The following is a 15,035-nucleotide window of genomic DNA, read 5'->3' on the forward strand; positions in this document are numbered from 1 at the left end:
GGTTGCAGAATGACACCAGAGAAATGTACAGACCTCTCAGCTATGATCCGCATTAAAGGGCATATAATGGCTAGAATGCCCCTTTAATGTATTTGAGACATCTGGAAGTAGAAGAAGGAATTCAATAAACAGGATTTGACAGCAGATAAGACCCGGTGGAGTCATCTTTTATCCATTTGTTTTATTATCATGATTTTATTTACAAACAATATTTTTGCTGTTTGTAAACACGTGATTGTGACAGTAACGATACATTAACTTCCCCTCCTGTCTCTATTCTAACGATCTAATCCTAGAGTCCGGGGAATAATCCACAGACACGCCCATTAATGTCGTTGGATCCTATGATTGGCTTGCAGGTTCGTCACTTCTGATGCTGACATTTCCTTAATGGTGGGCGGGCCTATGGCGAGTGACAGGGCTGGTCACCCAGTGCCTGCGCGCTGAAACGCAGGGGCTGCAGACGGGCGTCTGGCGTTGGATGCGTAGTAATTGCCTGTGAGGAGGCCGGTTGCTGAGGCCGCAAGCTTCTAACCCTGAGGAGTAGTAGCGGGTAACATCATGTAATTCGACCAGGAACCCTTAGACTGGAGCGCTGCCAGGAAAACGTGCTGCTTCACTTGCCCTTCCTTACGTCACTGCCCTGTACGTCGCTACCAGGATGAGCTCTAGGCGCGTCTCGGACAGGGAGTGTAAGTCCGTGCTTTGCGTTGTGCGCCCGCGTAAGGTAGGGCTGGCCATTCAGTGGCTAAGCCCAGAGTCGTGTGAGAATTAACTAAGGGGCTAAACTGCAGTAGCTGGTTCATATAAACGGTGGGGGAAATAGGAAGGCCTCAGCTGCTGCTGCACCTCTTTGTAGGCTAGACTCCCACCTGTTCCATACACCGTGGTCCATTGGTTTTTTTTGTAGCAACTTATTTGTCAAAAGTAAATGTTTTTTGGGTTTTTTTGCTTTTAACACGAATGCTAGCTCATAGAGTCAGTGTTTGAAATAAAAGCGTGATAGACTGTCGCATGACTGATGTAAATTTACACACCTTTTAGTATGTAATACACAGTGATGTGAAGACAATGATATGAAACTGCAACTCTGATGCCAACTTTCCTGTGAATTCCCTCTCTAGTAATACATTAATAAAAGTAGGGTAGTAGCAGCTGCAGCCCTGTTGCTGTAGCTGTTGTCCTCCTCCGTGGCCGGAGATTCATGTTGCTTGTTGGTTGCACGAAGCAGCCAATCACCTTGGGGGTCTGAATAGATCCCGGCAGGCAGCAATTCTATATTCGATTACGAGAGATGTGTTTGGGCGAAGATAAACCGTGCACGGAAATAATGGGGGGAGCGACTCTATATAAGGTGGTCTGCAGCATCCTTCTATGCATTTGAGTAAATAATCTCCATTTCGAACGCATGATTTTGTCTTTTTTTTCACCTTTACAGCTGATAACAATCTACGCCACCAAGCGTTACACAGAGGCAGAGCGGATATCCCTCCGATAGACCCAGAGGTTCTGAAGGATTTGGAGATCCTCACTCAAGATGTAGCCCTAAAAGTAGATCAAATGATGAAAAGCCTTAATGGTACAATCCAGAACGTAAGTATTGTTTTCTTGTCTTATTGTTATATAAGCAGTACTGTATCTCATTCTGCCATATTTTAGTTTTGTTACATCAATCATCTGTTATTCACTGCTTTTTATAGAGCAGCAGCGGATTTTGTACAAAATCGGCAATATGAAAAACGTATATTACCGTATTTGCTCGATTATAAGACGACCCTGATTATAAGACGATTCCCCCAAATCTGAATATTAATTTAGGAAAAAAAGAAAAAGCCTGAATATAAGACGACCCTATAGGAAAAAAGTTTTACCAGTAAATGTTAATTCATCTAAACTATTTTTTTTTTAATAAAAGCTATGATTGAGAAAAATATTTTGGTTTTATTTCCTTCTGTTTTCCAACCTGCCCCCCAGTTATGCACATCTGCCCCAGAAATGCCTTATACCCCCTATATGCCACTGTGCCCCATGATATGCCTTTTAACCCTATATGCCACTGTGCCCCATGATATGCCTTTTGACCCCCTATGTGCCACTCTGCCTCCAGAAATGCCTTATACCCCTATATGCCACTCTGGCATTTAGAGGGTTAAAAGGCATATTATGGGGAAGAGTAGCATATAGGGAGGTTTAAGGCATTCAGGAAGCAGAGTGGTGTATAGAGGGTTAAAAAAGGCATTTCTGGAGGCAGAGTGGCATTAAGGGGGTTAAAAGGCATTTCACACAGCACTCTGCCTCCAGAAATGCCTTATGCCCCCCATTTAACACTCCACCGGCGCGGCACCGGTGCAGGGAACTCTGATCTCCGACAGCCGGGGAAGGTCTGCGCGATGGACCTCCTTCCTGCTGCAGCAGAAGTTGTCTACGCGAATCGCGTAGACGTCTACACGCTGCCCCGGCTACACACAGGGGACTCAGAAGTACCGGTAGGGGGGGTAGACAGGAGCAGCTGCGGGGGATCTGGATCTTAGTCGTCTCATAGTCAGACTGTTTGAGGTCTGATTATAAGACGACCCCGATTATAAGACGAGGGGTATTGCTCGTCTTATAATCGAGCAAATACGGTAATATAGAAAAGCATAAGACATGCTGGCAGAGGAGGAGATTGTCCCATTCTGTCCTAATATTTTTCATAGTAATTTTGCTTACTTTCAGCCTAGTACCCTTAGATTTCTCTGCCCAAGTGCCCCATATTTGAACTTTACTGGTTGCTTATAGCTGTTTCCTATTATGGCTGAAAAGGCACACTGGAGCCATCATATTCACTTTAATGTATATTATAGCTATATGGGCTGTTTATATTTTTGAGATATCCCTATTGCAAATGTATGGAGAGATTCTGCAGAATCCCCCATATGCATTTGGTATACGTCATATACTTGTGCAGAAAGAATACCCATTGGTTTCAGTGGGAGCATTTTCCTTGTACTGATTGGCTGCATCAAACAGCCAATCACTGGCAAGAATTATTGGACTACGGAAGAAGATTGCAGGAGCAGGGCTGCAGATTCTACATCACGTAGGTACCTACAATTTTTCATCCCAAGTTTGCAAGTGCTTTTACTCCCAGTCTCTCGCGCTCTGACAAACTCAATCACTTTGAGAAAGGAGCTTAGTGGGGACCATACCATCTCCAGATAGCTCTTAAGGACTTTGGCTGTATGTTTGGGGTCATTATCATGCTGCATTAAATGTGGGACCAATCAGATGCCTCCCTGATGGTATTCCATGATGGATAAGTTATCTGACTGCCCTTCCCAGCATTGAGGAGGCATTAATTTCGACCAAATTACCTAAACTTGCGAAGCTCCAGCCCTTTTGGCGAATAAACTGCCTTCTGCTTCAGCCAAATATTTCAAATTTTGACTCATCAGTCCAGAGCGCTTGCTGCCATTTTTCTGCACCCCAGATCCTGTGTTTCTGTGAATAGTTGAGTCGCTTGGCCTTGTTTCCACGTCAGAGGTATGGCTTTTTCGGCTGCAAGTCATGAAAACCACTTGTGACCCGACTTCTCCAGACAGTAGATGGGTGTACGGAGAGCCCACTTTTTTCTGTCAGTGCCGAGCTGATTTCCTGCTGGACGTCTTCTGATTGTGAAGGGAAGTAGGCATGATGTGTTTCATCATCTATACTCCCTTCCAGTTTCCTTGGCCGACCACTGCCTCTGTGGTTCTTAATATCGCCTGTTTCTTTTTGTGCTTTTTCAAAAGAGCTTGAAAACAAAACATCTGGAAATCCCTGTCTGCCTCGTTGATGCAATACCTTGTATATATTTATATAGTGTTAACGCAGCACTTCTTACAACCCATACGTTCAGAGTATGACTACTAGAACAGACTAAAACTAACAGTTACATTTGGTAAAGAGATCCCTGCTTGCAAGCTAGAGGTTGTAATTTAATGGATTCTGTTCCCATATTGTTGTAGATGACGGCTCTTAGCGTTGGATACATTCAAACATACAGAGATTCCGTGGATAGCCTTGGAGAATCTGTGGATATGAGTATCAAGGTAAGTAATTACACTGATACATGGACAACTTAGAGCAAAATTAAATAATGTGCAATGTACACACGTGAATCCAATTAATTATTACTGTGTAACGTGCTGCAAAACACGGGTCTTCAACAGGTAGTTCCGAAAGCTGGTCTTAAGCGACCACTGAGTAGTTTTCAAACATGGCATACCATATCTCCTGGAAGAGTGGTGTATATATTTAATTTAGCACTGCTAGCTCTTAGAAAGAAATACAATTAAAGTGGTAGTCTCATGAAAAACATATTTTTCTCCATGAGCATAAAGTTCAGTGCTATATACAGTAATGTAGGTTGGCATTGACAAAAAAACCTGGGTTTATATAATTTTGTTCCAATAAACTTGGAGACCCGGTGACTGCCATTGCTGTCAGTCGGGATATTTTGTGTGGCTTTCTCTACTCCAACACCACACTGAACGGATTCTTTATGGCAATGCTATTAAAGTCCGTTCCTCCATAGATTTTCAGAGTGTCTAACTGGGTGATTAAGCTGTTCTATTGCTTACCACAGGCAGTATTATAAGGCGTCGGGGTGTCTAGGAGATTGGGCTCAGAAAAACATATAAATGACTAATATGCAGCTGCCTGAAAACATTATATTATGCAAAAACTAGGATTTTTCTTTATATTCCAAGCATAAAAGCATTGGTAAAATGTCTCCTTAAATTCTCTTGATTTAGCCTCTTGCAGAGGTGGTAGAGGCTGATGCAGTGGGGGGTATTTAAACATGCATGGAATAGGAATAACAAGCCCACGGCTGGTTTAAATCTTACTCTTTACATCAGTAAAATTATGCAGACTAGAAAGACCAAATGGCTCTTATCTGGTGTCTAATTCTGTTTCGATCCGTATATTATTATTATTATAGCAGCTGTCATTAAATGGATCGGAGACCACTGGTTTAATTTCCCTTTTTTTCTCTCATGTACAATATTCTTTTTCATGGCCAGCCTGTAACATTTTAGTTTTTTATCCTAATATTCCCATAAACTCTAGTGGATAAGGTCTATTCCTTTACTTTCTCCATGTACATACAATGCACGTATGTTCATGTATGCACACGTTTAACTCTTAATATGTATGTCTTTGGATCTTCAGGGAATGTATACTCTAATGGCTCGATGTGAAGAGTTGGATAGATCCATGCAGCCTATTCAAGCATTGGCCAAGCAAATTCGGGAAATAAAACATACTCTGGAGTTGTTTGAAACATTATGTAAATAATGCATCTGTGTGTTACTAGCCTTATTTATATATTTTTTAATCAGATAATTAAAATACCACTGGGAAAAAGTTCTTATGGTGTAATTTCATTTTAACTTGTGAAATAATTCTTATAAACCCTTATCGATTTCTGACCTGTCCATTCAGTTGGGGGAACCCATATTCGGTTGGGAAAACTTAGGGAATGTCTGCTCATATAAACTCTATTTATACGTATACCTTGAAGGAGGGAAGAGAAAATTTTAAATACTTAACAAAGGGGTTTAACAAAGTAAAGGAGGAGAAATATTAGAACATGTGGTCATAATCTAAATCTAGATGTAATGTTACAACGTTTTACCTTACTGGGAGGGCGGGTAAATGGTTTAACCCCTTGATGACTATTGACGGTCCGAGCATGTCGTGCACTAGCATCCAGTTAGTGACAATTGACGTCATGGCTTCCAATTGTCCAAGGATAGAAGCTTGAGGATGTAAAACTGTAACGTTTATGTCGCATATTTAATGCAGTTATACATTTTCTGTAAGCACTGGCTGTGTGTGTGTGTGTGTATATATATATATATATAAATATAAAGCACTTTCAAGAGATGGTCAGCACTCCAGGTCTTTAAATCAACGATTTTTCTTTATTCAAACAAAGTTAACGTTTCAGTCATTTTTGACTTTCCTCTAACTTCTTCCCATAAACCATTTCATATTGTAAATGTTGGGCGTAATTTAACAAGCTATGTTACACCACTAAAATATCTTACTCCACTATTTGCAAGGAATCTTTAAGACAGGTGTCCTGGGTATTGTAACTGTTAACCACATGACACCTTTTTGTTGGGAATGGAGGCAGGGTCATCGTAAAACAATATTTTAAGGACCAAACAGCTAAGGTTCACCAGACACCGGGTCATGCAGTAAGTAAAACGGAAACCATTATAAACAGGGAATTTACTACAGGACACTGCCCAGGTGAAACAACAACCAGAAGATCAGCCTCCTCCACGTCATTGTTATAGAGGCTCTAAATTACTTTCATATAAAAGCGGTATCTGCCTCCTGTGGCAAATAAAGAAGGTGGATACTGAGAGCACAGGGATAGCAAATAAAACCAAAAACTATATCTGTGGATCATTTTCCATTTTAATTATTGGTTGTGTCTTAGTTTTTTTTTTTATTTAAATCTTTCAGCAATTCTGGTTTTATCCCCAAAAGAACTAAGTTATTTTGAGTGAACCTTTTTATATATGCGATAATTATTTGATTATGATCTTTTGCTAAACAGCAGAATTTCCAATATGTCTTCCTTCAGCCACACTATTTACCTTCTGGACGTCACATTAAGACTGTGTGGTTTGATCCTTTGCATTAGGAATATTAACTTCCGCTCTTCCCTCTCCCTTTAGCTATGGGTCTTACAAAACTAAATGTGAAACCGGAAAAGTACAGATTCAATTTTTTATTTTTTTTTTTAATTTCAACACAATTGAGAAATCTTTAAACACTGATGCAATGGAAAAAAAAAAAGGTATATAATTGGCACATTTATCAGTCCATCGTTTTCATGTTCCAAAAGTCAATTCTGTTTTACTAATAAAAAGCTGCAGAATATTGTACAGAACAGATAAAGCTGTGGGTTACATTCTCTCTATACAGTGGAATTCGGCTCATAAATCAAAATGATAGAATTCAGGAATGAACAAGCAGAACCTAGATTACAAATACTTGAGAACATGACGTACTTTCTCATTGTAAAGGAATGAAAGTGAAGTCCACAGTAAGTTAAAGATTTTTTTTTTTAGGCCTAGGTGGGGACAAAAACTGTCCACAACATATTTTATATAAAATATTTCAGTGTGAGGATTGCGGCCGTTGCGGCATCGTCTTAAGTTCTATGTAAGAGTTTCGCCTTTGGTGACCTGAAAAAGAAAAACGAAATTCTGGTTAGGTTTTTTTTTTTTTTTTTTTAAAGGGACATAAAGAAAGAAAAGACGAACAAGGAACGTTAGTGCCATACAGTACATTTAACGTGAAAGTATGCTAGGACCCCCCCCACACACAAAAAAAAGTGGTTACTGCAGCCATTATATATACAAGTCAAACGAGGGGTGCTTTTTTATATATTTTTGGAAAGAATCTGACGAATGAAACAAGACAATGGACGAACAGTCGGTAGCAGCGTGGCGCATGCACATGCAGAACCCAAATGGACAACCAGATATGACCATCTAGATGAAAACGTATCGCTATTTACTATACAGTATAGTGGGATGGGGCATAAATAAAAATTAAAAAAAAATTCAAATTCTAAATTGAACATATTGTGTGCTGGGAGAGATGCAAGCATTCCTATAGCGCTCTGTGTGTTAATAAGATGGGAAACAACATGAAACACAAGTCATTTTATTTTGCGGTAATAGAATCCGGATGATTATAAGTTTAATTATCACAAACACTATTGTTATTGTCAATGTGAAAGTGACATATCCAACTTTTGGAAAGCCCCTCAACCTGTATAGCACAGCCATGATAACGTACTCGGTTTGTATAAGAAATGTGTAGCATATAATATTGTACTATATATGATCGTTAAAGGGGGTTATCATTAAAGGAACAGTTCTGCAAGTTCTCCCCGTTTTAATCTACCACTCTGTGGTATTTGATGGATATCTAGGACGCGTCCTGTTTAGTCTTCTGTCTACCAGGCTAGTGATCCAAAGGCAAGGATGGATCACTGGGTTCAATACCAAGGGCAGCTGCTATGGAAGAGTTTTTAAAGAGTCTTTGCTGAAGCACCAACATTGCCAGCTGATAAATGTGACTCAGCAGCCACCAGGTAAGCGAACAAGCTGTATTTCCCAATGGCATTTTTATTTGAAACCATACAATATTCAAAAAACAACCGATGTAATGTGAAAATAAACAATCATAGTTATCCGTCATCCTACGATGCACAGGCGTAGGATCTGAATCAATAGATATGCAAGACTGTAGAACAGAACAGAGAGCCGCTGTCCCTGAAAAGCTGGGATCTACATTTCTTTTATATCGGTACTAAAAAGAATGCAGAAACTAACGGCAAACCCGGGTCTATTCACCAAAGGGAGAGCAGGTTTCTCCAGCAAGAAGGGTTGGGCTGACCCTGTATACAACATAATTCAATAGGTGAGGAGACGCATTAACTTTGTATTGCCCAGGGCCAGCCAAGCTCTTCCTGCAGCAGAAGCTCACTGGGGTTTGGCGTCCATAACGAATAGTGAGCTCAAGAAGTTGGAACCGTGTCTCTCTTACAAGTTCTCCTGCCAACGTTTCCTTTAATCAATAGACCCCGATGAATACGAATCATTACCTTACTCATTGTCTTCTTCATAGAGTGATACTTTGTCAGTATAAACAGTAAAAAGGTAACCCTCATTTTCCAAAGATCTTACCTTACCCAAACCTGACTGATCTATGGTACGAGGACCATGCTGGTCATACTGCCCATGTCTGCATCCCACCAGACCCCAGGTGTCGGCTCACACACACCTACCAAAGTGACCAGCGTGATGTATAGGTCGCATTATTTACCCTCTAAAGTCACGCTATGTCACATAGGTACTTTAACCCCTTAAGGACAATGGGCGGTCCCTAAACCCATTGAAAACAATGCATTTTGAGCCTGTACATGTACGGGCTTTGTCATTAAGGGGTTAAAAATGGAGATGAAAACGTAAACCATAAGAAGAGAGTTTGGACAGGTACTACATTCATAGGATAAATGAAGGCTAGATCACAACGTGTTAGCGTACAATCAAATTTTAATGGACAAACCCTACGGTTTACAACACTTATAATACAACTTGAAAGGACTCAGGCCTTAGCTGGCAACATGTCTTCTTAGCAGATTTAATATGACATCATGCATATAACACTCATGCAGCACAACAATTATTCTGCAAGTCACCATTCCAGAGGGAAAGCATAAAATAAAGAGGAAAAGAATGTAAGAGTCTGAGGGCAGTTCTGTGAAACACCAACAACTATTCGTACATGCAAAGAAGATTATATCCTCAGAAAGATCATACAGATATTTGCCTAGGCCTAGTCATTTTTATACTTTAAAAGGGAAATTATTATGCAAATATTAAATTGCAATATAGTAAAAGTAAAGGACGCCTTTCGAAAGTGATTCACGCGGCTGGCACCAATGTCTAACGTCTGTTCGGTTATATCTTGTTTCCTTGTATCATCCATGGGCCAAACGGTCTGATTTGCACAGTCGAAAAAATAATTAAGTTCCCTATTCTGATGTCACAGTGTTAAAAAGGCCAACCTAGCTGGGCTTCTCCGGTTGTCTCTGTATAATACACAGCCAATAACAGGAGCTGAAACAGTCAAGCCTCCTTCGATTAGAGAATACACCCAACTGTGACATCAACTGTTAAAAGCAAACAATATTTGCAAGCAGCATTTTTATGTTTGGTAAATATTAAGAGGTGGGAGGCACAAGCAGAGCCAAATCTAGGGGTAAAGGTTCTTCCTGTTATAAATAATACAGTACTTAGGGCTTTTGCATGGAATTGCACGGTATAATTTTAGTCAGTGGTTACTGATCCTCAGCTTGATGGAGCAGTTAAATCTGGAGATCAGGGAGGCAAACTGGAGCTTCTAACAGGGCTCTGTTTGGATCCTCAACTGTCCGCTGCCCTGTGACAGCTCACCAGGCGGTTCAGGTATCTCCATGTGCTCATGTGTACATGCTCTGGGATTACACACGCTACATGTTGAGTGAACAAGGGTTTGTGAGGTAAGCCTGTGACACTTGAACCAGAATACCCTACTTCAGGAATGTCAACTTAACAAAGAAGTGTGAGATGTTCAGAAGTGACCCAAGTAAAGTTGTAATGGAGCAAAGAAACCTGCAAATTCAGGTACAGTCAAATGCGAGTCAACTTGCAAACTACAACTCAACTTCCCAGGAGAACACAAGGTGACCCAGAACTCCATCAAATCCAAAAGCATGGCCAGACTTGATGACCTGCTTGCATGAGACAGTAGTTCACAAAGTCCTTCTCAAATTCTTTGACTCGACACACTGCTGTTCGAGGTGGTTTAGTTGAGTTAACTTCAGCGAAAAGACAATTGTCTCTTCCTGGAAGGCTAGATTATGGAATAAATGACGGAATTCTATTGGACATAGCCTAGCAGATACAGTGACATAGTCTAAGAAGTCCTTGCCTGGTCTTAAATTCAAAGGTAAAACGAAAATAAAACAAAAAACCCCAAGATAACCCAGGGACTCCGAACCATAAAGTGCATCCATACCTTTTCCATATCAAGAACAAACTCAAGATACGTTCATAACATAGAATTTCATTATTTTCAATTCTATTTACATGATAATATCCCTTATTTATATCCCTATTTTAAAAAAAAATAGCAATATATACTGGTAATTTAATGTGATTATTAAATGAGCATTATCCTAGACCATAAATAAAGACATTGAGATGCAGAATTCGGTGTCTCTTGATAATGAAATGCCAATGAAATACGGGATCGCTTAAGTAAAAAGGTCAAAAAAAAAATACTTCAAATCATGCAGCAAAGTAGAAAAAGGAACTGTGTTAAAAAAAACAAAATAAATGTAAAAATGGCAAAAAACATGCAATTATCATGTGAGGAATAAGATGAGAGGGCAGTGGTTCAACTATATATAGGTTAAAGCAACTGTTTATTAGATTTGGTGTAGTTGAAAACTGAAGATACCCACAATGCTGTTGGATGATAGGACTGGTAGTCTTCATAAGACTTGGGTGGCCATATGGAAGAAGAGCAGAAAAGACTACATAGCACAGGGATAGCGTATCAAAGTTAAACATCAGAATATGACTTATTATGATCAAAAAAATTGGCTCGAGACCAGCTCAAGCGTTATAAAATTACACAGGTTCCTGGTCCAAAAGAAAAGCCCCCTGGATGGCAGATGGGGAAATAGGAGTCACTTGTGGGATTAGTTACACCAGACTGGAACACAACATCAAACGGCAACGGTTAGATGAAGCTTCCAGGTGTGTAGTCTTATGAAGACTACCAGTCCGATCATCCAATAGCATTAAACTACAGTTTAACAGAAAATATTTTTATATAAAATAAAGATATTAAAAAGATAAAAATTCATGACATACCCTTGCTTCTATGTACTCGATTCGTCTTTCCAAGGCTGTCAGCTTTTCATTTAAGGTTGCCAACCGTGAACGACAGGACATATCTTAAAGGAAGTACAGTACACATATATAACATTTTTAGACTCAGAAGGGATAGGAACATTTTATGGAAGTATAGATTAAAATGCATTGTAATAAAGAGACCCTCCAGTGTCCCAGGAAGCCCCCTGAGCAAGGAATGTATATGAAAGTAGTTTTGATCTGCATTCATTTAACCGGCACAAAAAAAGAAGGAAAATACTTACCTTAGGGAAAAGCTGCAGCAGCAGAGCTACAACAGAATGCCGCCTCCATGGTCCGGCGTTTTGTACCCTGATCGGCAGCCAATCAGTTCAGTAAATAGGAGCACTTTCCGCATGGGGGGGTCTTGTTAGACAACCCCCTCCAAGAATGTTCGCCCAGCCAGTTAGTGCCAGGAAAGTGGAAATCAATGGAAGCGATAACCATGAAGTGTATGTCTGCAGCGCTGCTAGAGCCGAGTATATCACAGGCAGGGGTTGTGTTCGGCTAAGCATATCTCAGACCCGGAGAATCGCCGGGTAGCAGGGGGGATGCACGCAGCTATAAATGAAGTTACCCAATAAATAATAACATTTTATTTGCGGTTGGTGCTGTCCCTTCAATTCAGTGCTGAAAATAACCACTATTTAAATCAAGCTCTGATGGGACTTGGCATGTGAAATATTTATTCACCGCAATATACACAGTTCAAACGTTTGGGGTCACTTAGAAATTTCCTGTATAATAATAATAATAATAATAAAAAAAACACTAATTTTGGCCATTCACACTTTCTTTACTGAGGGTGTTCTGTGCCCAAAATTCTTACACTTTTTCAGCATTTTTCCTTAACCATGATTCTCCTTTTTTATTTTTCCCTAATGTCCTAATGGAAGTCACGCGTGATCGCACAAGACTTCCGCCGTGGGGATCATGAATGGCGATTCCCGGTGACGACCTCTGGTGTGAGGGTACGCTCATAGAACACCGTGAAGGTTTTAAGGAGTTAAAAAAAAAAATGAAATCGGTTAAAAATATTAGGGGTTAACGGCCGGGGTTAATGTTGTGAATGACTATTGTAGCTGGAAACGGCTAATTTTAATGGAATAGCTTTGAAATTATGTTGCAGCTTGAAGTGTTTTCTTGTTTTCCAGGAAACCCGCTAAGTGACCCCAAACCTGTGACCGGTACTGTTGGATAACCTGCAGCATGCAGTAAGAAGCGACTCTGGATGTTAGCAGAATGATTAGGTACCTAGGAAGTTGACTATTCGAATAAAATGGGGATCTATGACATAAGCGTTTGTGCTTTATGGATATCTGATGTTTTGGAGGACGAAAAAAGGATTTATTTGTTAAAGGGAGAGTTGTGGTTTCAGCTCCTTCACTATTCATTAAGAAGGGCCGTAGCGGGCAGGTTTCGTCGGTGTGAAGGGCTGAACTGGCCCTGTATAAAGTATAATTTCACGGGTGCGCCTACTTCTCACTGATTTACCTATACATTATACAGGGCCGTCCCAGCTCTTCCCACGTTACGTGATATCACAGAGATGATATCCAACTCTCCCTTTAGTAAATAAGCCCCAAAGAGTACGGGGACACGTCACATATATCCACATTCTCAGTACGCCAAATTATTCTAAATCACTAAACTAAAACACGATGGAGGAGGCGACTAATTCTACTAAAACACTAAATACCTGCTAAGCAGTCACTGGCGGTTTGGGCGGCACGTTTACTCTCGCGCTTTAACCACTATAGCCAGTGAGTGTCAGCTCTTGTGCTCGTTTCAATCAGTTTTATTTGTAACACATACACAGTTATTGATCTTTGGACAAAATGCAAACCTATTGGCTGCGCTACAGTCCTATAGACTCCCCTATAGACTGGCTGCCATTCCCGTAATGTTACAATGTTTCATTCCAAATCAATAACACGGTTCCTGCTTCCTCTGCGACTGCACACCCTATAGGCCCCACATCCTGCTATTTACACTATTACCCCGGCCCCTCCCACCCTGATTTCACGCCATCCTCACCGAAGGAGTTGAGGAAATCGGCGATCTTCTTAATGCTGCTGGTGATCACCTCGATGTACTCCCGGTTGGCCCAGTCCTGATGGATCTCCCTCTGCACGGGGTCCTCCTGGCTGGCCATTATCTGCCCGTCTTCGCACGGTATCAGCTGGACTGTAAGGGGAAGGAGGTGAATGAGCACTGTGGAGCCGCCTACTGGGCGTGTGAAGCCGGTGACATTACCAGCTCAGCCCCGGTAGTGATACACTGAGCGTCATCTTTGATTCGGGCAAGGCGCATGGTCGCGCACTCATGACGTGACAGGAGCCATCTTTGAACCGGACACTGCCAACGCTACATATAGAGAGAGGCCATCTTTGAGTTGGGCAGCAAGAGTACATCTAATATAAGCTTTCCAGTTTATGTTATCCATCATTTTCATGGATTTGTAACTGCAGTAATGTTTGGTTTTCACTATGCTTTATTCTAATTTCTTATTAATGGCCATCAGTGAACAGAAGACAAAAGATTGGATTATATATATATATATATATATATATATATAGATTTTAGCAATTTCATACCTCCCAACTATGCCTGCTCCAGAGGGGAAGTCCCTCTTTATAACCCAAAGCTCTCTAAACAGGGTATGAGAGTATCACAGTGATAATGCATCCCTAAAAGGCACAATACTGTGTATATAAACAGCAGAAAATGTGTTACACATTGAATTGTGTAAAACTAAACACATTATTCTAACAAATTTACATACAAAGCATCGGTAAAACCCTAGCAACGCTCTTTGAAACAAAAGCCTCGACTGGCAGCCGACAACTTCTTACAGAAAAAGCCCACTGGGCTAGGCCCTTCAAATGTATTGCGGTGACATAGACAATATGTTTAACTCCAGATTTAGCGCATACAACCCTATGATTCCATTAACTTTGGATAGGAAAACTTTGATGCGTTTGTCCAGCAGAATTTTAGAACAATATGTTTAATAAACTCTCAAGGCCTTCTAGGAGTCTCCTTCAGTTGCCCGCAGAATTTCAGCAGTCTATATCACTTTTGGCCAGTAGGTGTCAGTTTGCCCCATTGATCCTACCTACAAAATCTGAATAAAAATAAATTCCAATTTTTGTCTAAAATTCCGTCTGCGATATGGTTTCAATATGTAATTAATAGATTTAGTGAAGGATGTATGCATCGCCAAGTGTAGAATATTATTAAGGTTAGCAGCAAACCTTGTAACCCTAATAATTGACTCATGAGACTGAAATACAATCGTACAGAAATCTCGTGGATTATATTCCATGGGAACAGGGTGTGGGAACCATGCAATCATATACTCCGGCTGGGATTAGTGTTAAGAACATCTGATGGATTAAAATGCTTTCGATATGTTTGGAATTACCTTTCGGTTTTATAACGCTCGTGAACTATACTGTGAACACCATAGTTAACCTCCCTACAATTTACAAAGCACTGCATGTAACACATATG

General features: G+C 40.5%; 2 protein-coding genes across 2 annotated transcripts; one reads left to right on the forward strand and one right to left on the reverse strand.

The window, feature by feature from the left end:
* The first annotated feature begins 661 nt into the window (after nt 1–661).
* LOC149285446 (BLOC-1-related complex subunit 6-like) lies at nt 662–5,319 on the forward strand. Its single transcript, XM_089495373.1, has 4 exons — nt 662–692; nt 1,439–1,593; nt 3,987–4,070; nt 5,194–5,319. The coding sequence occupies exons 1-4, from the start codon at nt 662–664 to the stop codon at nt 5,317–5,319; spliced, it is 396 nt and encodes a 131-aa protein (XP_089351499.1).
* Nucleotides 5,320–7,202: 1,883 nt separating this feature from the next.
* Nucleotides 7,203–13,674, reverse strand: LOC149285447 (putative protein BRICK1-A). Its single transcript, XM_089495431.1, has 3 exons — nt 13,557–13,674; nt 11,481–11,563; nt 7,203–7,229 (listed from the first exon to the last, which is right to left on the reverse strand). Exons 1-3 carry the CDS (start codon nt 13,672–13,674, stop codon nt 7,203–7,205), a joined length of 228 nt encoding a protein of 75 aa, XP_089351557.1.
* Between the last annotated feature and the right edge of the window lie 1,361 nt (nt 13,675–15,035).

Source organism: Sceloporus occidentalis, unplaced genomic scaffold, assembly GCF_023333645.1.
Source record: "Sceloporus occidentalis isolate IW3139 unplaced genomic scaffold, rSceOcc1.0.p SCAF_79, whole genome shotgun sequence".
Taxonomy (NCBI): Eukaryota; Metazoa; Chordata; class Lepidosauria; order Squamata; family Phrynosomatidae; genus Sceloporus; species Sceloporus occidentalis.

Coding starts and splice junctions, on each gene's coding strand:
- LOC149285446 (XM_089495373.1), top strand. CDS start 662: ATGAGCTCTAGGCGCGTCTCGGACAGGGAGT. Junction 693..1,438: donor GCGCGTCTCGGACAGGGAGT/GTAAGTCCGTGC, acceptor TCACCTTTACAG/CTGATAACAATCTACGCCAC. Junction 4,071..5,193: donor CTGTGGATATGAGTATCAAG/GTAAGTAATTAC, acceptor TTGGATCTTCAG/GGAATGTATACTCTAATGGC.
- LOC149285447 (XM_089495431.1), bottom strand. CDS start 13,674: ATGGCCAGCCAGGAGGACCCCGTGCAGAGGGAGATCCATCAGGACTGG. Junction 11,564..13,556: donor CGATTTCCTCAACTCCTTCG/GTGAGGATGGCG, acceptor ACTTCCTTTAAG/ATATGTCCTGTCGTTCACGG. Junction 7,230..11,480: donor TCGAGTACATAGAAGCAAGG/GTATGTCATGAA, acceptor TTTCTTTTTCAG/GTCACCAAAGGCGAAACTCT.